This window comes from Bos javanicus, chromosome 10 (assembly GCF_032452875.1).
Source record: "Bos javanicus breed banteng chromosome 10, ARS-OSU_banteng_1.0, whole genome shotgun sequence".
NCBI classification, from domain to species: domain Eukaryota; kingdom Metazoa; phylum Chordata; class Mammalia; order Artiodactyla; family Bovidae; genus Bos; species Bos javanicus.
In genome coordinates, this window is record NC_083877.1 from 19,803,077 (window position 1) to 19,829,536 (window position 26,460).

At 38.4% G+C, this 26,460-nt stretch overlaps 1 protein-coding gene across 7 annotated transcripts in view; it reads left to right on the top strand.

Annotated features, from left to right (window-relative positions):
• The window catches only part of NEO1 (neogenin 1), a 240,569-nt gene that overhangs the window by 57,778 nt on the left and 156,331 nt on the right, over nucleotides 1-26,460 (top strand). For all 7 annotated transcript variants that reach the window (XM_061430300.1, XM_061430303.1, XM_061430297.1 and 4 more), the window contains exons 2-3: nucleotides 15,385-15,702; nucleotides 23,444-23,719. In XM_061430300.1, the coding sequence (XP_061286284.1) occupies nucleotides 15,385-15,702; nucleotides 23,444-23,719 (594 nt within the window). The remainder of the gene's footprint in view (nucleotides 1-15,384; nucleotides 15,703-23,443; nucleotides 23,720-26,460) is intronic.

Sequence of the window (26,460 nt, forward strand, 5' to 3'; positions counted from 1 at the left end):
TGACCATGATGGCTATTCCATTTCTTCTAAGGGATTCCTGCCCACAGTAGTAGATAAAATGGTCATCTGAGTTAAATTCACCCATTCCAGTCCATTTTAGTTTGCTGATTCCTAGAATGTCAACATTCACTCTGCCATCTCTTGTTTGACCACTTCCAATTTACCTTGATTCATGGACCTGATATTCCAGGTTCCTATGTAATATTGCTGTTTATAGCATCGGACCTTGCTTCTATCACCAGTCACATCCACAACTGGGTATTGTTTTTGCTTTGGCTCCATCCCTTCATTCTTTCTGGAGTTATTTCTCCACTGATCTCCAGTAGCATATTGGGCAGCTACTGACCTGGGGAGTTCCCCTTTCAGTGTCCTATCATTTTGCCTTTTCATACTGTTCATGGGGTTCTCACGGCAAGAATGCTGAAGTGGCTTGCCATTCCCTTCTCCAGTGGACCACATTCTGTCAGACCTCTCCTCCATGACCCACCCATCTTGGGTGGCCCCAGAGGGCATGGCTTAGTTTCATTGAATTAGACAAGGCTGTGGTCCTAGTGTGATTAGATTGGCTAGTTTTCTGTGATTATGGTTTCAGTGTGTCTGCCCTCTGATGCCCTCTCGCAACACCTACGGTCTTACTTGGGTTTCTCTTACCTTGGACTCGGGTATCTCTTCACGGCTGCTCCCAGGTCTTACAATAAAGATGCACAGTTCCAAGCGGACAGGGGGCTTAGAGGGAGGGCAGTGCGGCCCAGACAACCTGGCCTCGACACCTCAGCTCCTGTTTCCATGCAACCGAACCTGAGCTTGTGCCCCCACCTCCTGGCAGAGTACAAAAGAGTCAGACGTAACACACACACACACACACACACACACACACACACACACACACACACACACACACACACACACACACACACACGTCCCCACGAAAAGAAACACTGTACCCTGTTAGCACTCACTTTGCATTTCCTGTTTCTCCCCCCAACTCCCCACCAGGATAACACTCTGTTTCTGGATTTATCTGTTGTGGACATTTCATGTAAATGACATTGTACAGTATGTAGCTTTTTGCACACTACTTTTACTTAGCATAATGTTTTCAAGGTTTATTTATGTTGTAGCTTCTATCAATACTTCATTTACTTTTACTGTTGAATAATAATCAGTTATACTGATAGATCACATTGTGTTTATCCATTCATTGTTTGATGGATATTGGGTCGTTTTCATGTTTCTACTTTTTGGCTGTTATGAATAATGCTGTGTACATTTGTGTACAAAAATTTTTTGAAGTTTTTTTGTTTGGATCTGAATCAAGATCTACACTATTGGTTTGTATGCATTTTAAGTTTCCTTTAAGCTAAAAGTATCCCCCTATACCTTCCTTTATTCCTTGTAATTTATTTGTTGAAGTAACTGGGTCATTTGTCACCAAGAATTTTTTCTCAATGGGGATGATGTTGATTGCAACCCCATGGGATCTATTACCACATTACCCTGTCCTTTTATTTTTTCTTAATTTGTCATGGGATCTAGAGCTTGATTCAGGGTTTTGCTGTTGTTTTGCTGAGACTACCACATAGGTGGTGATGGTGTATGCTTTCATCAAGAGGCATATCGTGTGTGTTTCCCTGTTGCTGTCAGCCGCCAGAGTTCAACATACTGTGGCCATGAGTCACGTCTGGTTTGTGGCCTCTTTTTGTACGTCAGTTCAGTTCAGTCACTCAGTCGTGTCCGACTCTTTGCAACCCCATGAATCGCAGCACGCCAGGCCTCCCGGTGCATCGCCAACTCCCGGGGTTCACTCAGATTCACATCCATCGAGTCAGTGACGCCATCCAGCCATCTCATCCTCTGTCGTCCCCTTCTTCTCCTGCCCCCAATCCCTCCCAGCATTAGAGTCTTTTCCAGTGAGTCAGCTCTTCGCATGAGGTGGCCAAAGAACTGGAGTTTCAGCTTTAGCATCACTCCTTCCAAAGAACACCCAGGACTGATCTCCTTTAGGATGGACTGGTTGGATCTCCTTGCAGTCCAACGGACTCTCAAGAGTCTTCTCCAACACCACAGTTCAAAAGCATCAACTCTTCGGCACTCAGCTTTCTTCACAGTCCAACTCTCACATTTCACATTCTCACTGGAAAAACCATAGCCTTGACTAGACGGACCTTTGTTGGCAAAATAATGTCTCTGCTTTTGAATATGCTATCTAGGTTGGTCATAACTTTCCTTCTAAGGAGTAAGCGTCTTTTAATTTCGTGGTTGCCATCACCATCTGCAGTGATTTTGGAGCCCCCAAAAATAAAGTCTGACACTGTTTCCACTGTTTCCCCATCTATTTCCCATGAAGTGATGGGACCAGATGCCATGGTCTTCGTTTTCTGAATGTTGAGCTTTAAGCCAGCCTTTTCACTCTCCTCTTTCACTTTGATCAAGAGGCTTTTTAGTTCTTCACTTTCTGCCATAAGGGTGGTGTCATCTGCATATCTAAGGTTATTTATATTTCTCCCAGCAATCTTGATTCCAGCTTGTGCTTCTTCCAGCCCAGCGTTTCTCATGATGTACTCTGCATATAAGTTAAATAAACAGGGTGACAATATACAGCCTTGACGTACTCCTTTTCCTATCTGGAACCAGTCTGTTGTTCCATGTCCAGTTCTAACTGTTGCTTCCTGACCTGCATATAGGTTTCTCAAGCGGCAGGTCAGGTGGTCTGGTATTCCCATCTCTTGAAGAATTTTCCACAGTTTCTTGTGATCCACACAGTCAAAGGCTTTGGCATAGTCAATAAAGCTGGAATAGATGTTTTTCTGGAACTCTCTTGCCTTTTTGATGATCCAGCGGATGTTGGCAATTTGGTTCCTCTGCCTTTCCTAAAACCAGCTTGAACATCTGGAACATCTGGAAGTTTTTTTACATAGTATTAGCCAAAGTTGGGTTTTATATTTTTAAAGCATTAAAAAAATGAAAAACAAAGAAAGAATATGTGACCGAAACTGTATGTAGCCTGCAAATCCTAACGTACTGTCTCACCCTTTTCAGAAAAAAGTTTGCTGATTCCCGGGTCAATGGTGTTTATTTCCCAGAGTGGTTAATTTATTAGGGTTTGCAAAATTGTGATATCATCTCATTATTTAATTATTAGGTGGACTGCCTCCATAAACAGAAACTTATTTGGTGAATTTGATTCCCATCAGAACAATTTGATTAGGAAAAACACTAAATTACATGCCACTTTTTAAAAATAATGGTTTGATTCTGTAATGTTCTCCAAAGTTGACCAATTAGTGCTTTTGTTTGTTGGTATTATAAAGTAATATGCTTAGTCCTTCAGTCATGTCCAACTCTGTGACCCCATGGACTGTTCCCCACCAGGCTTCTCAGTCCATGGGATTCTCCAGGCAAGAATACCGGAGTGGGTACCCATTTCCTTCTCCAAGGGATCTTCCCAACCCAGGGATTGAACCCAGGTCTCCTGGGTTGCAGGCAGATTCTTTACCATCTGAGCCATTGGTACCCAGCATATCTTAGTGTTTCAACTTTTTATGTAATTATAGTGACTGATGCTTAAGTGTCCCATGTTTGGCCAGTCTTGAGTCTTTGGGGATGATCAATCGCTTTGTGTTTTCTGGTGTGACTAGATGTTGCAGATTCATCTCATGTGCCAGTTGCAAACCTGGAATTAACCAGTTTTTTTTTAAATGTTTTGTGTGAAAAAATGGAATTTAGAGGCCACATCTGTGTATGGAAAGTATTTATTGCTACTGAGCTGAGCATTGTCACCAGTCCTTTTCATGTGAAGTGTTATTAGGAAATAACCTATTTTTTAAATAAATAAAATACAAATTCATGTTGCACACAAAACAGAGGAGTACATGGCTTTTACTTAATCTTACTGATTTTACATCTGTATTGCTTCCACACTGAGATGAGAATCTTGTTTTTTGTAACTCAGTGAATTTACTCATTTGCTTTATTCCAACACACACACACACAGACACCACCCACCCCCCAACTCTCCAGCCCCGTTCCCAGTCTCAGTATCAATAGCAACTGCAATAAAATGGTTACTAAAACAGTTTAAATTGTGTCCTAAATTCTTGACTAGTTTCTTTTTGTGTGGTTAAAAGGATAACTGGATATTTAGGTTTGTTTCGTTTCTGATTTTAATTTTTAGAGGCTTTGAAATTTTATTTTTTTGTTTTTTAACTGTGTAAAATATTTACATGGTCCTAATGTCAAATCTCAGAGAGGGCAATGGCACCCCACTCCAGTACTCTTGCCTGGAGAATCCCATGGGCAGAGGAGCCTGGTGGGCTGCAGTCCATGGGGTCGCTGAGGGTCGGACACGACTGAGCGACTTCACTTTCACTTTTCACTTTCATGCATTGGAGAAGGAAATGGCAACCCACTCCAGTGTTCTTGCCTGGAGAATCCCAGGGACGGGGAAGCCTGGTGGACTGCTGTCTATGGGGTCACACAGAGTCGGACACGACTGAAGTGACTTAGCAGCAGCAATGTCAAATCTATGAAGAAGATCTATTCAGTGACATCCAACTTCAGTTCCAGTCTCCTGTAATCGTATTTTTTCCTTCTTAGCTGCGTTAAAAACTATGTGGATATGTATTAGTATCTCACCTTTCTTAGATAAATATATCTACTTTCTTCAACCTTGCTTTTTCACTTAATTTATCCTAGAGATCTCTCCATGGTAGAATATATTCTGTCATTTTACCTATTCACCACTGCATAGTATCCCACCGTGTCCGTGTACCACGGTTTGTTCAGTGTGTCCATTGCTGGTATCAGGATTGTTTCCATGCTGTTACTGCAGGTAGTGCTGCAGTGATGAGTCTTGCTTGTACCTGTTTTCGTATTTTGGCCGGTCTGTGGAAGGAGTAGATTCAGAGACAGGGGATTGCTGAATCAAAGGGTGCTAGATATTGCAAACCCCCTTCTCTAGTGGCCATGCCATTTTGCATTCCCATCAGCCTGTCTCATTGCCTATAGAGTATGTTGAAAACATTTGGGGTTTTGCCATTATGATAGGTGAGAAGTTGTATCTGAGTGTAGTTTTAATTTGCATCCTTATTATGAATGAGGTTAAGTATCTTTTAAAATGATAAAAGGACCATTTCAGTCTAATTCTCCATCTGTGTGAAAATGGCATGTAATTATAGTAGTATAGAAAGTCATATTTTACTTCCACAAATGTATTTACAACTACTTGGTTATTATATACATGCATATATATGGCTTCACTGTGTGTATTTTGGGGCTCATTCTTATCTTTCTGATACTTATCTTTCTGATACTGTTGGCATCTCTCTTAGATTTTTGAAGTCTTCTCTTTTTCCTCCCCTTGGTTATTTCAATCATAAATATGTCACCAAGAGATTAATAGACCAGTGAATGAAATATGAATTTGTCTATGACAGCATTACAGCTTACTAATGCAGGCTTGAGTCAACAAGTCTAAACTCAGTTTATTTTCATCAGTAAATAATACAGTTGAACAGAAAGATTCTAGAACCTCGTCTACAGACCTTGTAAGACTATCACATGAGTTTTCTGAAACATCTGCTTATTTTGCAACAAGAGCTTTACATGCATCAAGTTCTTTGCAGAAAATAGTTTTGATATTGTAAGACTCATTATTAAGGATTTGTAGTCTTAGGTTATTCTTTTTTGTATATATTTAAGTTGTTAGATTGTCCTGTGGGATTTCATAAATATTGCTTTTGTTAGTAAAGCTGCTGACAGCAAAAGCTTTCAATAAATTATTCATAATCTGTTTGTTTTCTGTGTTCAAGAATTAATGCATCTTTATGCAGGAATTTTTTTAGCTGAACTTGATAACAATTTGTAGACATATGGTGTACAGTACACTTGAATACAAATTGTAATGCTTGTTTTCAGTACGAGAAAAGTAGTCTATTAGTGATCCTTAGAGCAACATCAACTCTCCAGAACATAGCTGATTACTGAAGAATAATAGAAAAAAGCTTTAAAAAATGTGAAGTAATTAAATGTCAGAGAAATTTCTGTTCTTTAAAGATGTGGGCCACTGGATTTTATCTGTTTTGTTTACTTCCACTTGTGTACTTACTATTCTCTTTGGTTCATTGAGAACTTTAGGCCTTGTTTTACCATCTTCCTCTCCATTCCAAGTTCTGGATAACTTGTGTGTCTACTTTGCTTATTATCTTTTTAATACCATCTTCAGTACTTTCAGTACTTTAACTTCCTCATCTCCAATGACTTCTCTTTTACGCCACTTCAAATATCAGCTTCCATAACTGCATCCTACCCTTGTCACCACTCAGCAGTGCTGAAATACTGAAATTATATAACAGTCTCAGTATAGTCTCCTGTCTTTCCAGGTTTCTCACATTAAACTGGCACCATTTTTGCCCATATCCGGTCACTCCTGTTTATTTCCTTTCCTATCTTTAGATTCCATTGACAACCAGTTGCTGATACCTTCAACTCTCCTATTTCATTGTCACTTTCTACTCATGTGCCTAGAAAGAAATCAGTTTTAAATGTCTAAACTTTTTCTTCCCTTTATTCTCCACAAAGTCATGTTCTTTTATTTGAACCTCTTTAAATACAGTTACCAACCTTAACTGGGCTCTCAGTGCAGCTGAGTAATCCAGTTTCCCCTCTCTTTGTGCCCTCTTCCTGACTGAAGCTACTTCAGGTGTTCACCACTACCTGCAGATGCCTTCTTCACATCTCCAGCCTACTCACACCATCAACAGTTGTTCTCTCCTTATGCTTAAGAGACTGTATGAGCAATTAACAATGACTCCTATAACTTTAAAGTCTTTCCTACCCAGAGTATCAATTAAGGTGTTTTATTCCGAGCATTACAGATTTTAACTAACTTGAGCAAAGAAGAAAGTTTATTAGAATGATGTTGGACAGCTTAAAGGATCAATGGAAAAACTAAAGAACCAAAGTGTCTACTATATCATTTAGATAAAAAAGGTTATTTTTCTATAAATTATCATTCTTCTCAGTTATATAATTAATTCTGTTTGAATTTTCTTGAGACCTCATGCCTAAGGATATATATGTTGCATGTTGTACAGTGTCTGATATGCTGTAATTGCCTGGACAATCAACAATCCAGTGGACTCCTTTGCTCTCAATGTTTTAACATTGCAAAAGCATCTAGGAGTAAGGACTTTTTTTTTTTGATAAGGACATTTTTGTATATAACAGTACCATTAATCACATCTAAGAGCACATGTATACCTGTGATGGATTCATTTTGATGTTTGGCAAAACTAATACAATTACGTAAAGTTTAAAAATAAAATAAAATTTAAAAAAAAAGAAAATTAAAATGAATATTATCTAATATACTAAAAAGTTTAAGTCACTATTCCCTATATGCTATTTGTAAACCAGGACTCAGTAAAAGTTCACTCATTGTATTTTTGTCTCTTTAGTCATTTTTCATACCACCCTTAATACTGAATTTGATCCCTCAGTTAAGGTGGTGATCATTATGTTCGTTATGAAAGTACTTTTTGTTCCTTATAGTTAATGAGTAATTTGTGGATGACACTCTGAAATTGTGTGACTATCCTTTTTTCCAGAAACCTTCACCTAGTAGTTTGAGCAATAATCAATAATGAATTAATTATTACTACAATTTTAGATTAAGTTTCTAAAAAATTTTGTTTTTAAATAGGAGTTTCTGAGTAAGTGTTAAAGAGAAGATGTTGATAGTTTAAATTCCATAATTTTTACTATTTGGATATGGTAGACTGGTTGGTTGTATTTTACAGCCAGAAAGAGCTTTGCTTTGATTCCTCACATCTACTGTCACAATTCATAATCTTTTACTCTTTGCAGAAACAGTGCAACGTATTTTTAAGAAAGAACTTTCTTGTTTGCTAAAAAGAATATTAATGAACAGTAGCATAGTCCATTGCAGTACTAACCAGTAGAAATGCAGTGTAAGCCATGTACATAATTAAAAATTTTAATGTGCCAATTTCCATGTACCATACCACATTAGAAAACCAAAAAGAAACAAGTGCAATTAATTTTAAGATATTTTATTTAAATATATCCAACATATTTAAACATGTAATCAGTACAAAGTTATTTTGCGTTCTTTGTGTGTGTGTGTGCACAATAAGTCTTCTAATATTGGTGTGTATTTTATGTATTTAGAATGTCACATTTCACATTCCCAATAGCCGCATGTCACTAAGTGACTACTGGGCAGTGCCAATATCCAACTGGATATTAGTTTAGTGGTTATGATCTTGGTCACAGGAGAGCCAGACTAACTTGATTCAAATTTTGCTTTCTTCATAGGTAGCTTCTAAAAGTGTTAGTCGCTTGTTTCCAGGTGGCTCAGTGATAAAGAATCCACTTGCCAGTGCAGGAGACGGGTTCAATCCCTGGGTTGGGACGATCCCCTGGAGAAGGAAATGGCAACCCACCCCAGTATTCTTGCCTGAGAAACGCTTATGGACAGAGGAGCCCGGTGGGCCACAGTCCATGGGATCGCAAAAGAGTCGAACATGACTGAGCAACTAATTAACAAACAGAATAGGTAGCTTCATGACTTTGGACATTATTCATTCTCTTTGTGGCTCGGTTTTCTCTTTGTAAATGAGAATGATAATTACTAATACTCGTTTTGGAGAATTGAAAGAATACAAACAAAGCATTAGAGTAACGGCTGGTACATAGTAAATATTCAGTAAATGTTAACTATTATTATTGTACCTTTAGACTTGGTCCTGTAATTACCATTTTTTCATAGAAGTATCATTATATTTTTTAGAAATAGGACTAGATCTTGGATCCCTTGACTTCACTTCTGTATCAGGATGTTTGTTGCCCCCAGTCTCCTTTACCTCCTGTGTGGTGACTTCAGTAAGATGAACTAGATTTTCCAGGACACTTCTGCTTTCTAGTGTTTACTCCTCTAGTTACTATAATTCATTGAAATGAGTGGGGAAATCCAACTCTGCAAATCGCAATGAGTTAATAAAAGACTTATTGTTGTGATTTTTAAAAAACCCACAAAAGATTGACAGCTATAGTAACACTGGGTTGATGTATTTCTCTTTGTAAAATCCTAAAATTCCCCTCTATTACAAAAGCCTGTGTAGTTGTAGCAATGAGATAAAATGTTAACATATGGAGTGGAGGTGATCTTGAATATTCATGATAGTTGTATCCAGTTCAGAGTTATTTAGAATGTGTTTTAGATTATCCATTTTTGCATTAGATCAGAGTAACTGTAGATGATTGCACGGGCAGTAGTTAATGAAATTTTACAAAGGACACATCATTTTTAAAAAACGTTGACAATGTACTGTGATAAAACATTTTGCAGTCAGAATACTAGTAAGTTTTTAAATACTAGTCATGGTAGAAAAGTGTGAAACATTTAACAAAGTAGTATAGAATTACAGTGTATTGATAAAACAGTGTCACCATTCACATCTTTGGGTTACACCTCAATGTTAATATTTGCATTATATTATTATCATTGAGCTTATATTTTCTTGTATAATATACAAAAATGGAACTAAAAAATTCTTGTTTCGGAAATTCAGAAGACCTTGCATCAGGTTTTGGGTGAGATATATTACTCTCAGGACAATCTTCTGGCCACAGATAACAAAAGTTGCTTATAAGATGTTTGGAGAAGGCAGTGGCACCCCACTCCAGTGCTCTTGCCTGGAAAATCCCATGGATGGAGGAGCCTGGTAGGGTGCAGTCCATGGGGTCGCCAAGAGTCGGACATGACTGAGCAACTTCACTGTCACTTTTCAGTTTCATTCATTGGAGAAGGAAATGGCAACCCACTCCAGTGTTCTTGCCTGGAGAATCCCAGGGACGGGGGAGCCTGGTGGGCTGCCGTCTATGGGGTCTCACCGTCGGACACGACTGCAGCGACTTACCAGACTTAACAGCATAAGATGTTTAGATAACTATCTAAACATGAAGATTTATATAGTTAATAGAAGTTCTGCTGCTGCTGCTGCTGCTAAGTCGCTTCAGTCGTGTCCAACTCTGTGTGACCCCATAGATACCAGTCCGTCAGGCTCCCCCGTCCCCGGGATTCTCCAGGCAAAAATACTGAAGTGGGTATAGAAGTTCTACTTAGTGTAAAAATTTTTATATCTTTCTCATCTAGCAGAATGAAAAATTCAGATTTTCCCTTAATTTTGAGCTGAAATACAAGTATTGCTAATATTGTTGGCCTGTTAGCTATTATTAATGTACCTTTCCTAAGAATTAGAGGATTTTCAGGTAATTGTTCAAAGCATTGGTGATATTGTTTGCAGGTTATCAGATAGTCTTCTTGCTGATCACATAGAAAGTTATGAAATATTAATGTTCTTTATTTATGACACTTTGAAAAGTGATAATAAAACATTTTACAAAGGACGGATTTGAAATCATCTGAATATCAAATTTTCAAGAATGAAGCTGATCTTAAACAGTGGAAATCTGATGTTATGCAAAGCCACTAAGGATCACTAATACTTAATTTCATCTTGGCCCACCCACCCTTCAAACCTGTAGAATTCTGAAAAGTACACAAAACACCAAACAAACCAAGGTACAAAGGGCAAGAAGCATTGACAAACCAGAGGTCATTTTAATCCTCTTCTGTAGTCTAGCCTTCTAGACTAGTGGTTGTGTTGGTTATAAATAGTGTAAATATGGTAGAAGTTATGATGTAGATGACTAGGTTTAGTAATATTATAGTGGGTTGTATAGTAGGATTGCTGTTACTCAGCCTATGTGGGCAATTGATGAGTAGGCTATAATTTCTCATAGTTGGGTTTGGTTTAGTCTTCCTCAGCCTCCGATCATAATTGATAAAATTGATAGAATAAGGATTAGGTTCAGGTTGATGGATGGAGAAATTTGGTAGAGTACGGGGATATAGGTGCTAATTTTTGTCATGTAAGCAGGATTAGGCCAGATGACAGGGAGATGCCTTGTGTTACTTCTGGGACTTAGACGTGGAATGGGGCTATTCCTAGTTTTATGGTGAGAGCTATTGTTATAAGTATAGATGCTGTTGGGTTGAATAATTTTATTACGGTCCATTGGCCTGAGAACATTAAATTAATGATAATGGCTATTATTAGTAATATTGAAGCTGTTGATTGGGTTAGGAAATATTTGGTCGATGCCTTGGATAGGCCTTAAAAACAAAGTTAATTGCTGAGAAGAGCACATACAGGGCGGGGTAAAAGACTTTTTCAGAGAGAGTCGTCAGGGAAGGCCTCTGTAGAAGTGACAGTTGGGTTGAAACATGAAGAATGAGAAGGAGCTAGACCTGTGATATGAGTGGTTGTAGAGCAAGTGTTCAGGCAGAGGGAAGAGCAAGTGCAAAGACTTTAGTACGGGAAAGAAAATGGCTTGTTCAGGAAACTAAATTATGTGGCCAGAGTTTACTGAGTTAGAGTGTGATATAAGATTAGGTTGCAGAGAGGCAGGAAGCAGATCCTGTAGACTTTTTGAATGCCTTGGTAATGAATTTGGATTTTATATTAGCTGTAATAGGGAGCTGTTGAAAGATTAGGCAGAGAAGAAAGATGACCAAATTTGAGTTTTAAGATCTCTTCATGTTATTTTATACATAATTATCAAAATGTAATTAAAAATAAAAAATAAAGTCCATATTTTATGCATTTCAATTTCTAAAATGCGACTGGTAAACACAGAGTTTCTAAATGTTAGCAGTTTGGGGGAAAATAGTGTAGGCTTTTGGACTATGAATAGTTACTGTTAATTGAGGACCTGTTACCTGCCAAGCAGAACGTCCCTCATAGCTCAGTTAGTTAAAGAATCCGCCTGCAATGCAGGAGACTCCAGTTCGATTCCTGAGGCAGGAAGATCTGCTGGAGAAGGGATAGGCTACCCACACCAATATTTTTGGGCTTCCCTTGTGGCTCAGCTGGTAAAGAATCCAGTAAAGAATCTGCCTGCAATGTGGGAGACCTGGGTTCAGTCCCTTGGTTGGGAAGATTCCCCAGAGAAGGGAAAGACTACCCACTCCGGTATTGTGGTCTGGAGAATTCCATAGACTGTATAGTCCATGGGGCCGCAAAGGGTCAGACATGACTGAGCGACTTTCACTTCACTTCACTTACCTGCCAAGCAGTGAGGTGGGTGCTTTTACACATCTTCACAGAAATCTCCTTAAAAGGAAGCCATTATTTTATAGGGGAGAAAATTGTTTTCTAGGGGAATCAGTCCTGAATAATCATTGGAAGGACTGATGCTGAAGCGCCAATACTTTGGCTACCAGGTGTGAAGAACTGACTCATTGGAAAAGACCCTGATGCTGGGAAAGATTGTAGGCAGGAGGAGAAGGGGATGACAGACGAGATGGTTGGATGGCATCACCAACTCGATGGACATGAGTTTGAGCAGGCTCCAGGAGTTGATGACAGACAGGGAATCCTGGTGCACTGCAGTCTATGGGGTTGCAAAGAGTCGGACACAACTGAGCAACTGACCTGGACTGAGGGGAGAAGCAATTATTTTATAAGGGAGAAAGTTTTGAATACAGAAAGAAATTAACTAGCCCCGTCAGAGCTAGGATTTGCTACCATGTCTACCTGACTGCATTTTACTGAAGTTTTTTCCCACTTGGCTGTTTTTGCTAGGGGAAGGAGAAAGGAAGAACATTGAAGACTGAAGAAAAGGAAAGTGCTCTTACTATAATAAATTTTTATTGAATAAATTCACATATTTTTCATTTTGAAGTGTGATTGGAAAGGTAGATGCTATAAATTAGAACCATCAAATTGAATTTCTGTATTAGGACATTATGAACTTGAAAAAGAATTTCTGATCCAGGTTTGATTATAAGTGGACATTTGTTTTTTTAAATGATATATCTGTGCCGTAAAAGTTTTTCAAAACATGTGTTTATGAGTTAAAATCATCCATGTAATATTAACAGCTAGCCACTTATCTAACTTGAAATTCCCAGGAAAGGAGTTCTGCATGCTTAATAGATTCAGTTTTTGGAGGAGTTAGCTGTACAGGGCAGAGAGGGGACATTGATTGTTGTATAGGAAAACGAGATAGAAAACATTTGTTAATGCTTGAGTGTTGCCTGTTCTTAATAGATAACATTAATGTATTTGGTTGAGCCCTTAGAATGTTGAATTACTTGAACTGACTTTTAAATGTTTTAATTATAAATTGAGAACCAGAAACAAGAGAACCTGAACTCTCAGGAACAAGAGTTCAGGTTCCTGAATGGTGATAGTGAACTCTGAGAGCTCAGGATGGATGAAATATGGGATTAAAGACTGACTAGATGGAATAGGATGATCAAAAGTAATGTTAAAGAGTAAAAGAAATATGAAGTCCATCGACATTAGTGTCTTAGCTTAGAGTGAAGAGATAATTTTCCTAGGATGAGTAACACTGTACAAAGCACTTATATTTGTAGGTGTATAAAAAAGTTTGCTTATCCTTCTGTTCCATATTCCTGCTGCTATCAATAACTTTGAACCTCTTTAGGCAGTAAGACAGCTAGATATCTTTTTATTTCTGCCAGTATTCGTATCCTATGTGTGTGTGTGTGTGTGTGTGTGTGTGTGTGTTTTTACTCTGGGTCCAATACAATTTAAAAATAATTATTGGCTGCATAATTAAAGTGTGCAGTGAGTGTTATGATTTGTTGATATTTGGGGGTAGGGGCATTTCAGCTGAAATGAGTTTCTTGTGGATATTTTCCTTTCATAAGATGGAATTCCATCAAGAAGTGTGAAATGTTCTATCAAAAAGTGAGGAATAGTCTATCAAGAAGTGAGAGCTATTCCATTAAGAAGTGAGAAATTTGCAGAGACTTGGGAGCATAGAAGAGATCAGATAGGATCATTAAACCTATTTCAGAATAATTTGTATGGTGACTCTGGTTATAGTAAACTAAAATTAAACAAACAAGTGGATAGGGAATCAGAACCCTGGTGAGAAGTATAGGACGGTTTTTATACAAAGTCAGCTGAGAAGTGGGTGTCTGATAACACTTCTACTGTGACAAAGGAAGAGTGGTTAAATACAGTGGTGATGGATCTTTTGAAAAATAATCCTCTGTCCTCAACAAAGGATTAATCACCACCAACAACAGAAAATTTGTTATTAAAAGGATGACAAGGATGCGTAAGCAATTGTTCATATTTTTTAAAGTAAATAATACAGAAATCCATTAAGTTAAAACCCTTCTCCCTATATGCTCTCCATCAGCAGCTCAATCCCACTACTCTCCCCGAGAGAAAACTCTGTTGACTGTTTAGTGTTTATTCTTCCAGACTTCTTCCTCTATATTTACATTTAAATATATGCACATGCACATATATACTCCTGTGTAGAAGGCAGTGGCACCCCACTCCAGTACTCTTGCCTGGAGAATCCTGGGGACGGGGGAGCCTGGTGGGCTGCCGTCCCTGGGGTCGCACAGAGTCGGACACGACTGAAGTGACTTAGCAGTAGCAGCACATATATTTTAATATAAGTGGGATCATCCTGTACACATTTTAAAACTTAAATTTTTTTATTTAGCAAATATATGCGTTTTGATAATCATTAAGTCTCAGTATATGAATATACCCTAGACTTTTCATATTGTTCCCTTCTGGGCACACTATATATAGAGAGATGAAAGTAGCTTTATTTCTGCTTAAAGAAATAACGAAACCACAAAAGTAGTAGCACAAAACAAAGCTAAATTTTTAAAAATAATCTTAGGACAAAGAAAACCTTTTAAAATATAACAGGTTTACTTTTAGGTAGTTAAAATGTATTAACTAAATATCAAAGTAGAAAAAAGAACATTTACAAAACATGGTTATCTATGCCCAAAGATTGCTTTTAGTCACTAGGATGAATAATCCATTAGAAAAATGGACAGAGTGTCTGTATAGTGACTTTATGAAAGAAATACAGCCAGTTAACAAAGAAGAAATACCTTATTACCAAAGAATCATCTCAATTTTCTCTTTTACATTCTGTAGAAAATTTCACTTTTTGAATACTAGAATTTTAAATATTTCTAAATCTCATTATAGGGTTTATAATAAAACTTCTACTAGATATTCATATCATCTAGCAAGGCTGGGTTATTTCCAGTAGCAGGGTCTTTTTTCCTAAATGGGTCAAGTTTTTATTTCCTAATAAAAAATAGGTTTTATTTATTAGATATGAATATGAATTTATTGGATATTCATAGTAAAATGACTGTATTTTTGTATCATACCTAAAGGAGAAGCCACTTAAAAATAATTTTTGGACATGTTATATCTTCTTACAGAAATAAAGGAGAAAAGTTTTGTTTACCTTTGTTCTTTTTCTTTATTATTTCTATAGGATCCAGCATTCGGACATTCACTCCATTTTACTTTTTGGTGGAACCAGTGGATACACTCTCAGTTAGAGGCTCTTCTGTTATACTAAACTGTTCAGCATATTCTGAGCCATCTCCAAAAATTGAATGGAAAAAAGATGGAACTCTTTTAAACTTAGTGTCAGATGATCGACGCCAGCTTCTCCCAGATGGGTCTTTGTTTATCAGCAGTGTGGTGCATTCCAAACACAATAAACCTGATGAAGGTTATTATCAGTGTGTAGCCACTGTTGAGAGTCTTGGAACTATTGTCAGCAGAACGGCCAAGCTCACAGTAGCAGGTAAGTTTCGTTGAATAATTTATTTGTATTTTCAAGTTTTCATAAAGAGTGAATCTTGATAAAAGTGGTATTATCCTAGAGTTTTCATTAAACTGGTTACAGCAAATACACTCATTTAACAAGTATCAATTGAGCATATAATGTGTATAGGATTATGCTTGGATTTGCTCACTCTGTAGGGAGAAAACTGGAGCACTTTTTCACTTTCTAATGGTTTCAAGGTGTTATCAGAAGTACTGAACCAGCTCTTTTAATCTTTTTAACCTGGAAATGACAAAAGTTGTGTAGGAAAGTTGAGCCACTTTGATTACGAACTTTTATCCTACCCCGCATAACCATTTAGTGTGATTCTGTAAAGCTTGTAGTATAGCCAGAGACTTTGTTCTTTATGCCTTAACCAGGGAAATGATATTTAATTGGATTTTTAAAAATCTGTAGGATGTATATATGTGTGTTTGTGTGTGTATACATGTGTGTGTGTATACACATATATATACACACATATAAACGTGTGTGTGTGTGTATAGGATTCCCAGGTGACTCAGTGGTAAAGAATCCTCCTGCTAATGCAGGAGATGTAGGTTAGATTCCTGGGTCAGGAAGATCGCCTGGAGTAGGAAGTGGCAACCTACTGCAGTATTCTTGCCTGTAAAATTCCATGGGCAGAAGAACCTGACAGTCTACAGTCCTGTAGTCCATGGGGTCGCAGAGAATTAGACATGACTATGGGTGTTCATTGGAAGGACTGATGTTGAAGCTGAAACTCCAATACTTTGGCCACCTGATGCAGAGAGCTGACTCATTTGAAAAGACCCTGATGCTGGGAAAGATTGAGGGCAGGAGGAGGAGGGGACGACAAAGGATGAGATGGCTGGATGGCATCACCAACACAATGGACATGGGTTTGGGTGGACTCTGGGAGTTGGTGATGGACAGGGAGGCCTGACGTGCTGTGGTTCATGGGGTCACAAAGAGTCGGACACGACTGATCAACTGAACCGAAGCGTGCACGCACGCACGCATGTATGCCTGTATGTGTGTGTATGAGTGAAGAGTAGAAAAGTTGTAAAGAGAAAAAGGTCACTCTCTTTTAGAGCATTCCTATTTGAAGAATGTTGGAAAGTGTAATAGCAATTAAAGATCTAGAAAAGTAAGCTATGTTTCCTAAAGAGTTGTAGTGGACAAACAATCAGATCATTGTTTCTACACTTGAGAATCGGATGAAGTAAGTTCTTGTAAAGGGTCACATTGTACAAAAATTGTTTTATCTTTGGCTTATATTCTCACCTTGGTGAAATGTGAACATGTGAAAAAAGAGTATGTCTGAGACAGTAGTTTCCTATCTTATTCCCATTCCAGAGTCCTCCATCCCCTGCTCACTCCAGGTTGTATTAATATTTGCTCATTCACTCAGTATATGATGGCTCTTTTCTTCTTTGGAGCCAAATACTCAAAGTTGAATTTGAGTGTGATGTATAGCCACTGTAGTTATTTCATAATCACAGATTGAGGATTGGGGGAAAAGAAAGAATCAGGCCTCTTGACAATTTTCCTTTTCCTTTTTTTCTTCTTTCTTTTAAAAATCTTTTTTTGCCAGGCTCTTTCCAGTTGTTGAAAAATAAGTTAGCATTATGACTGACTGACTCTATAACTCACGTTCTTGAACTGGGCTTTTAATCTTGACTCATTCCTCTCAGCTGTCCCCCACATCCAGTCACCAAATCCACTGAATTCTGCTTCCTAATTTCTCTGTATTTGATTCACAGGCTCCTTCCTGAGGCTACTCCTGGTCATCCCTCAGCACAGCCTAGTAACTACCTGACATTTGTTTTTTTCCCTTGTCTCACCCATCTCCACTCTGTGGTCAGAGGACTCTTTCTCACCCTTCAGTGACTCTAATGTAAACTGCATCAAGTTAATGGCTGGACTCTTTAACAGGCTTCTTGAGTCCTTTCATGAGCTGGCCTCCACTTCTCCAACTTGATTTCTTAGCACTCTGCCCCCACCATCACCACCCTCCCCTCGTTTAGGCTCTAGCATATTCACTTCCCTTTCATTCTCTGCCTCTGGCCTTTGCTTATGGCTTCCTCACTGCCTATTAATCCTATCCTCTAACTTTTCTTCTCTTTCTTCTCCTCTGGTTCATTCTTCCTTTTAGCTTTCATATCCTTTCAGTTCAGTTCAGTTCAGTCACTCAGTTGTGTCCAACTCTTTGTGACCCCATGAATCGCAGCACACCAGGCATCCCTGTCTATCACCATCTCCCAGAGTTCACTTAAACTCATGTCCATCGAGTCGGTGATGCCATCCAGTCATCTCATCCTCTGTCGTCCCCTTTTCCTCCTGCCTCCAATCTCTCCCAGCATCAGAGTCTTTTCCAACGAGTCAACTCTTTGCATGAGATGGCCAAAGTATTGGAGTTTCAGCTTTAGCATCATTCCTTCCAAAGAAATCCTGGGGTTGATCTCCTTCAGAATGGACTGGTTGGATCTCCTTGCAGTCCAAGGGACTCTCAAGAGTCTTCTCCAACACCACAGTTCAAAAGCATCAATTCTTCGGCACTCAGCTTTCTTCGCAGTCCAACTCTCACATCCATACATGACCACTGGAAAAACCATAGCCTTGACTAGACGGACCTTTGTTGTCAAAGTAATGTCTCTGCTTTCGAATATGCTATCTAGGTTGGTCATAACTTTCCTTCCAAAGAGTAAGAGTCTTTTAATTTCATGACTGCAGTCACCATCTGCAGTGATTTTGGAGCCCCCCAAAATAAAGTCTGACACTGTTTCCCCATCTATTTCCCATGAAGTGATGGGACCGGATGCCATGATCTTCATTTTCTGAATGTTGAGCTTGAAGCCAACTTGTTCACTCTCCACTTTCACTTTCATCAAGAGGCTTTTGAGTTCCTCTTCACTTTCTGCCATAAGGGTGGTGTCATCTGCATATCTGAGGTTATTGATATTTCTCCTGGCAATCTTGATTCCAGCTTGTGCTTCTTCCAGCCCAGCATTTCTCATGATGTACTCTGCATATAAGTTAAATAAGTAGGGTGACAATATACAGCCTTGACGTACTCCTTTTCCTATTTGGAACCAGTCTGTTGTTCCATGTCCAGTTCTAACTGTTGCTTCCTGACCTGCATACACATTTCTCAAGAGGCAGGTCAGGTGGTCTGGTATTCCCATCTCTAGGAAGCATTTTTGACTCAATATTTAAGTAAACAGGTTATTTTAATACAAAACCAAAATTCTTTTGCTGCAAACAGGATTCTGTAGGAGAGTTTAATATGCTTTTGGTCTGGATATCAGGAGGAAATAATATCTAAGCTAAGAGATGAATAGAAGTTCTTTTTAATAGTTGCATAGTATCCCTTATGTTTGTATATATTGTGCTTTATCTAAACATTCCCTTTTTGTCGAATACTGTAACATAGTGAACAAATTTTGTTAGTCTTTATTTCTGTAGTATAGACTGTTAGAATTTGTAATTCTACTAATAGCTGGATCATAGGGTATACTTTGTGTGTATATGTCATTTAAAAAGATAGCACTGAACTGTTTGGCAGTTTCTCAGAGTGTTAACCATAGAATTACCATATGACTGAGCAGTTCTACTCCTAGGCATTAAGAGACATGAAAAGATATGTCCACATAGCAGTTTGTACATGAATATTCATAGCAGCATTTTTTGTAATAGCCAGAAAGTAGAAACAGCTTACATGTCTATCAAGTGATGAATGGATAACTACAATATAGTTTATTCATATATGGAATATTATTCAGCAATAATGAGGAATGAAGTGCTGATATATATATATATATATATATGTTCAGTTGCTCAGTCGTGTCCGACTCTTTGCGACCCCATGAACCATAGCACGCCAGGCCTCCCTGTCTATCACCAACACGCGGAGTTCACCCAAACCCATGTCCATTGAGTCAGTGATGCCATCTAACCATCTCATCCTCTGTCGTCCCCTTTTCCTCCTGCCTTCAATCTTTCCCAGCATCAGGGTCTTTTCAAATGAGTCAGCTCTTCACATCAGGTGGCCAAATATTGGAGTTTCAGCTTCAACATCCGTCCTTCCAATGAACACCCAGGATGGACTCTCCTTTAGGATGGACTGGTTGGATCTCCTTGCAGTCCAAGGGACTCTCAAGAGTCTTATCCAACACAACAGTTCAGAAGCATCAATTCTTTGGTGCTCAGCTTTCTTTATAGTCCAACTCTCACATCCATACATGACTACTGGAAAAACCATAGCCTTGACTAGATGGACCTTTGTTGACAAAGTAATGTCTCTACTTTTTAATATGCTGTCCAGGTTGGTCCTAACTTTCCTTCCAAGGAGCAAGCATCTTTTAATTTCATGGCTGCAATCACCATCTGCAGTGATTTTGGAGCCCAAAAAAATAAAGTCAGTCACTGTATATAGTAACATGAATAAACCTTAAAAGCAGTGTGATAATGAAATGAGTCACTCACAGAAGACCACATATCATATGACTTTATATATATGAAATGTCCAGAATAGGCAAATATATAGAACCAAACAAAAGGTAGATTGGTGGTTTTCTAGGACTGGAGATGGGAGGAATAAGGGCATGGAGTGGGTGGGAAAGGGGTGAGTGTAAGAAATGGGAATGCCTGCAAGCGAATACAAAGTTTCTTTGGGGATGATGAAAGTGTTTGAAAATTAGATTATAGTGATAGTTGCAAAACTGGGCATATACTAAAAACAATTGAATTGTGTACTTTAAATGGTACCTTTTAAGGTATATAAATTGTAGCTCAATTAAACTTTTTTTAAATGTTGCCAAAAAAAAAAAGGATGCTGCTGCATTGCCATTTTGAAAGATTATTGATTAGAGTTCTTTGTTTGCAAGGAATAGAAACTGGCCAAGTCAAATAAAGAAGAGGAACTTTTGAAAACCTACTAAGTTGATAGCTCATAGAATTAAATGTGAGAGGTCATTTTCCCTGGGCTGTCTCATCTCTGCACACCAGAAATTTTTCTTTGACTGTCTGGGCAGTACTCTAGCTGTGGGTATTTTGTGCCCGAAGGTGGGATGACTGGGTAGTCTAAATACAGACACTGTTAATCCCATCGTGTCAACCTCATATCTCACTCCCACTCTCCTTCTGCAGTTTTCCAGAGGCAGTAGGACAAACTGGTCTCCCACTTGTGAGCACAGGAAGCCGCAGCATTTTCTGCCTCGATATGTCAGTTACGAGTTTCTCCATCTGCTTTCCCTATCCAGAAACTTTTTGAAATCTCTTGTCTGCCAACTCCACATATGTTGTTGTGGGTTTGTATTTTTAAAAATTATTCATTTTCATGAGAGCACAGGAGGGAGAATATTTTGACTTTTTAAAAATAGAACTGGTTCTTGGTTTTATTTGATTCCTTTTTCCTGTTTTATTAGTTTCTGTGTTTATCTTTGTTAATTCTTCAAATTTTCTAATTTCTGAAAAGTAGATATTTGGCTAATTATGTCTATTTTTTTCCTTCAAAAGTCCTCTTAAAATAAAAAGATAAAAAATTGTAGCAGGGTTAGACACTTTTAAGAGTATTATTTCCATATGGAGTAATTGACCATCATAGAACTGGAAAACCTGAAATTATGTTTCTGATAATTTAATTTGTTTCTTTAAGGAAATGTTTCTTTAAAGAAACATTTTGTTGCAGTCTGAGCATGTTAAAGTCACTTAATTTTTTTTTAATTTTTATACAATTTTTTTTTCCCCTTGGCAAAAACAAGATTATTGAAGAAAGAATGGAAAGAACACCTTAAGGAAGAGGTGGACCAAGCCAAGAGAGGCTCTGGCCTCATTTTTATATAATTTTTAGAGGTTACTTTCCCTGATAGCTTAGTTGGTAAAGAACCCGCCTGCAGTGCAGGAGAACCCAGTTCAATTCCTGCATCAGGAAGATCTGCTGGAGAAGGGATAGGCTACCCATGCCTGTATTCTTGGGCTCCCCTTGTGGCTCAGCTGTTAAAGAATCCACCTACAATGCTGGAGACCTGGGTTCGATCCCTGGGTTGGGAAGATCCCCTGGGGAAGGGAAAGCCTACCCTCTCCAGTATTCTGGCCTGGAGAATTCTATGGGCTGTATAGTCCATGGAGTCGCAAAGAGTCAGATCAACTGAGTGACTTGCACTTTCACTTCCATTTACAGTTATTATAAAAATGATTGTCTGTATTCCCCGTGTGGTGCGGTACATCCTGGAGCCTGTCTTACACTCAGTAATTTGTACCTCCCCCTCCGTTGTATCACACCCCATATTTGCCTCCCATAACCACTAATTTGTTCTCTGTATCTGTTCCTAACCGTTACATTCTGTGGCATCTGCAGAGTATTTATGACTATTTTTTTGGTTAATATTTTATTTTGAAATAATTACTAATTTGTGGAATTGTTGCAAGAACAAAACCAAGAAATCTCATATATTCTAAACTCTTATTACCCAATTGTTAACATGTTACCAAATTTGCCTTATCATCTAATATCTGCATACCCACATAAAATTTTTTCTGACTCATTCAGGGTGATTTGCAAATGTTACCCCAGCCTGAATTCTTTTGTTTATATTTCCTAAAAACAAGAACCTTAGTAAACATCCATTGATATTAGGAAATTAACCTTAATAAAAAATACTATCATTTAATTGATAGGTACAATTCAGATTTCACTGGTTATCTCAGTAATGTTCTTAATAGCAGAAAAAACAAAAGCGAAAACTCTGCCCCAGCATCCCTCTTCCTTTCCAGTCCTGGATTACAAGTTTAGTACTTAGTCGTTCTCTCTTTAGATTTTGACAATCTCATATCATTATTCAGTTCATCCTTGTCTCTTTTGGATTTTCTAGTTTTCCTCCATGAATGGATTCAGGTTTTGCATTTTGGGGAGGAATGTCACAGAAGTGATGCTGTATTCTTAGTGCATCATATCAGAAAGCATGTGGTGTTTTGTTCCATTACTGGTAGTGTTAGCTTCTGTTACTTGGTTAAGATTGTCTGTACTATGTCTCTCTACTCAAAAGTTAATAAATATTTTGTACTTTTAAGTATTTGGAGAAGATATAATTTGATACTCTATCAACATCCCTATTCCTCTTCCAACTCTCACTTGGTAGTTTTAGCATCCATTCTTCATTCTTTGCTGCATTAATCATCATTATCCCAGAGTTAGCCAGAGGGAACTCCTTTTGTCTGACTTCTGTGTCCTTTGGCTATGTCCGTTTTAGTCTTTGGGTACTTCCTTACTTTCTGTCACAATGTGTTCCAGACTTATATTTCCATACTGTAGTCCTAGAATCAGCCATTTATCCAAGAAGCATTAGTTCCTTTAGGTGGAGAATAGTATTTTAGAAATCATGATCAGGTCACCATATATATTCATTGTTACTGGAGTAAGATTGATTCTGGGCTCTTTCTGGACAGAGCTAGGATGTGTGTGTGTGCGTACATATTTGTAATAACTATAGGTGAAATGTATATATATAGATATTTGTACCTTGTTTTTTCAACCATGAGGAATCTGACTCCAGTAATTCCTAGTACATTATTCACTTGATCTGTATCCCTGTATGTAGCCAATTTCCTGACCCATGGACCTTCTTTTTAAACCTGGTTCCACTATACTTGTGGCCAAACAGGCTAACTTGCTCCTGGTTTCATGACTAAAGTAATATTTAACTACATTTTATTTTTTTTCCTTTTCTTCATTGTCCAGGTCTTCCAAGATTTGCCAGCCAACCAGAGCCTTCTTCAGTTTACGTTGGGAACAGTGCGGTTCTGAATTGTGAAGTTAATGCAGATTTGGTCCCATTTGTGAGATGGGAACAGAACAAACAGCCTCTTCTTCTGGATGATAGAGTTATCAAACTTCCAAGCGGAACGCTAGTTATCAGCAACGCAACTGAAGGAGATGGGGGACTCTATCGATGCATGGTTGAAAGTGGAGGGCCACCAAAGTATAGTGAGGAAGCTGAATTAAAAGTTCTTCCAGGTATTAATTCATTATCAGGATTGATGGTTTTATATTTGTTAATGGGTAAAAATTGTCCTGTTAGAATTTTTTTAAATAAACATGGTTACAGGTGTGGTATGACATATTAATGCCAGCGTAAAGAGTTTCAGTTTCTTGCAGGGAGAGAGAAGAAGAAAACATACCGGAAAGATCGTCTCTAGTGAATAGATTGGTCAGTAAATATTTACGAAGCAATCAAGTACAGTCAGTATCTTTGGCATTCTTCTTGGCTAAACAAACATTAGCTCTGTGTCTTTTGTCAAAGCTCTGTCTTTTTCTGTCTCCTCCAGTAATACACTTTTTACAGTTCTCATACCTCCTTGTGATAGTTAAGTCTTTTTAGTTATAAGAATCACAGACTTACTAAGGCTAGTTCATATAAGGGATGGGCAGAATAGTAACTGTTAATATAGCAGCTCTAGAGATACTGGTGAGTCAGAGGTCTTCATAATGCTCCCTCGTTTTATGTCAACTTAGCTCTTCTCTCTGTCTTTCCTTCTTTTTCTGGGATCTCATTCTTGCTGCCCTTACTGGCTTTCCTCATAATCTGTTTTGTGTGTCTTTTCTCAAATGTGTAACTTCTGCTTTCTCATGCCATCCTCTCATTTGTGGCTCATCATAGTCCCTGTAACTTCTTGGTGTTTCATGACCTTTTACCTTCTGTTCCAACTGCTGTATTTCATATTTCTTATATTTCAAATCTGAGTTTATGAATATAATTGGACCATTCCTACCTTGTTTGGACAGTTTATATATATATATATATATATATATATATATATAAATATATAATGATTGTGTACAGTTTTTTTTAGCCCATGGATTGGCTTGCAAAGGGAGGCCAACATTATGAGCAACCACTCTTGAGAGTATTCCTGATGGCCCTTGAACCGATTTTTTATTTAATGCAGTTTCTTTCTTTGTCATCATCATTCTTGTCCTTATTGTTCCTCAGTGTATTTTCAGCTCAGCAGCCACAGTTCTCTTTTAAGATGTTTATTAGATCATGTCACATGTTTGCTCAAAGCCTCCTAATAGTTTCCCATCTCAGAGTAAATGTTAAAAGCCCTTGGACTGTAAGGTTTTGTATAATCCTAATGCCACTTCCCTCCCCATCTATCTTCTTACATCTCATACCCATCTCTCCCTCACTGTGTGACTGTTGGCATCTGACATTTTTAGAACACTGCAAACATGCTCTTGCTTTAGGGTCTTTCTGCTTATCGTTTTCTCTGCCTGGATCCTCTTCCCTCAGATAGCTCTGCTTGACTCACTGTCTTACCTCTCTGCTCAGATATCATTTATCAGTGAAGCCTTCCTTGACCACTGTTCAAGACAACAGTCTTCCATTTCTGCCCCAGTGCTTTCTCCCCCTGCATTTCACTTGAGAATATATCACCATCTGACACACTATATCTTTTATTTGTTGTCTCTCTCCCCTTATTAGTATGTAAGCTCAACTAGGGCAGAGAATTTTGTCTGCTACTGAGAATGGTAATTGGCACACAGAAGCCAATAAATATACAGATTTGTTTGTTTCAATAAAAACTTGAAAGTGAAAGTGAAGTCACTCAGTCGTGTCTGACTCTTTGCAATCCTATGGACTGTAGACTACCAGGCTCCTCCGTCCATGGGACTTTCCAGGCAAGAGTACTGGAGTGGGTTGCCATTTCCTTCTCTAGAGGATCTTCCTGACCCAGGGATTGAATCCCGGTCTCCCGCATTATAAGCAGATGCTTTACTGTCTGAGCCACCAGGGAAGTCCTAGTTCAAGGTAGGAAAAGAAAGAACTAGTGCTCTATAGCAATGTCTTCCAACCTACTTTCTGACTTGCTTTTATATAGAAGAGGTCTTATTTCATGGCAGACAGAGGTGATATTTTTTCTCTGAATCTGTGTTATCAATCACAAATCCTCCAAACCAGGTTGAGGTAAATAAGATTCTTGGTGTCAAAAGATGAACCACCATGAAATATCTGAAACAAAAAATACAGATTGTTTTGTTTACCTAAGGGAGAGCTATGTTTGTAAAGCATAGTCATCTTGAATAATGCAGACTGCTAATATCCTGTGAAATTTTTTGAAAGGCATTGTTCTTGGTTAGGAGACTGGGTCAGGAAGATCCTGTGGAGAAGGAAATGGCAACCAACTCCAATATTCTTGCCTGGAGGATCCCATAGGCAGAGGATCCTGGCAGGCTACAGTCCATGGGGCCACAAGAGTCAGACATGACTTAGCGACTAAACCAACAGTCTCCTATAAAATTTTTTGAAAGACATTGTTCTTAGTGTGTTGGTTAGGAGACTGGGATGGGTTGATGTCAGTAATAGAAACATGTTTTATCATTGGTTACAGAGATGAGAACAATGTCAGCCTTAGAAGCAAGGGATTTCACCACTGAATGGCTAATAACTTTTAGAGGCATTGGATAAACTCATTGGTTGGCTTTCAAAGCATGTTCACTGAAGAGAGTTGTGCTGAACTATTAGACAGTGTTTTGTTACCATGACTACAGAACTGTCATCGATTAGTTACACAAGTTTAAAGCCAGCTCTGGTGGTTGTCAAAATGGTTATAGAACATGTTTTCCTAAGAGTTTGGAGCAAAGAATCTCATCTCTGCCTGAGAACAGTCTTTCTTTTCAAGGTTCGATGCACGATACTGGATGCTTGGGGCTAGTGCACTGGGACGACCCAGAGGGATGGTATGGGGAGGGAGGAG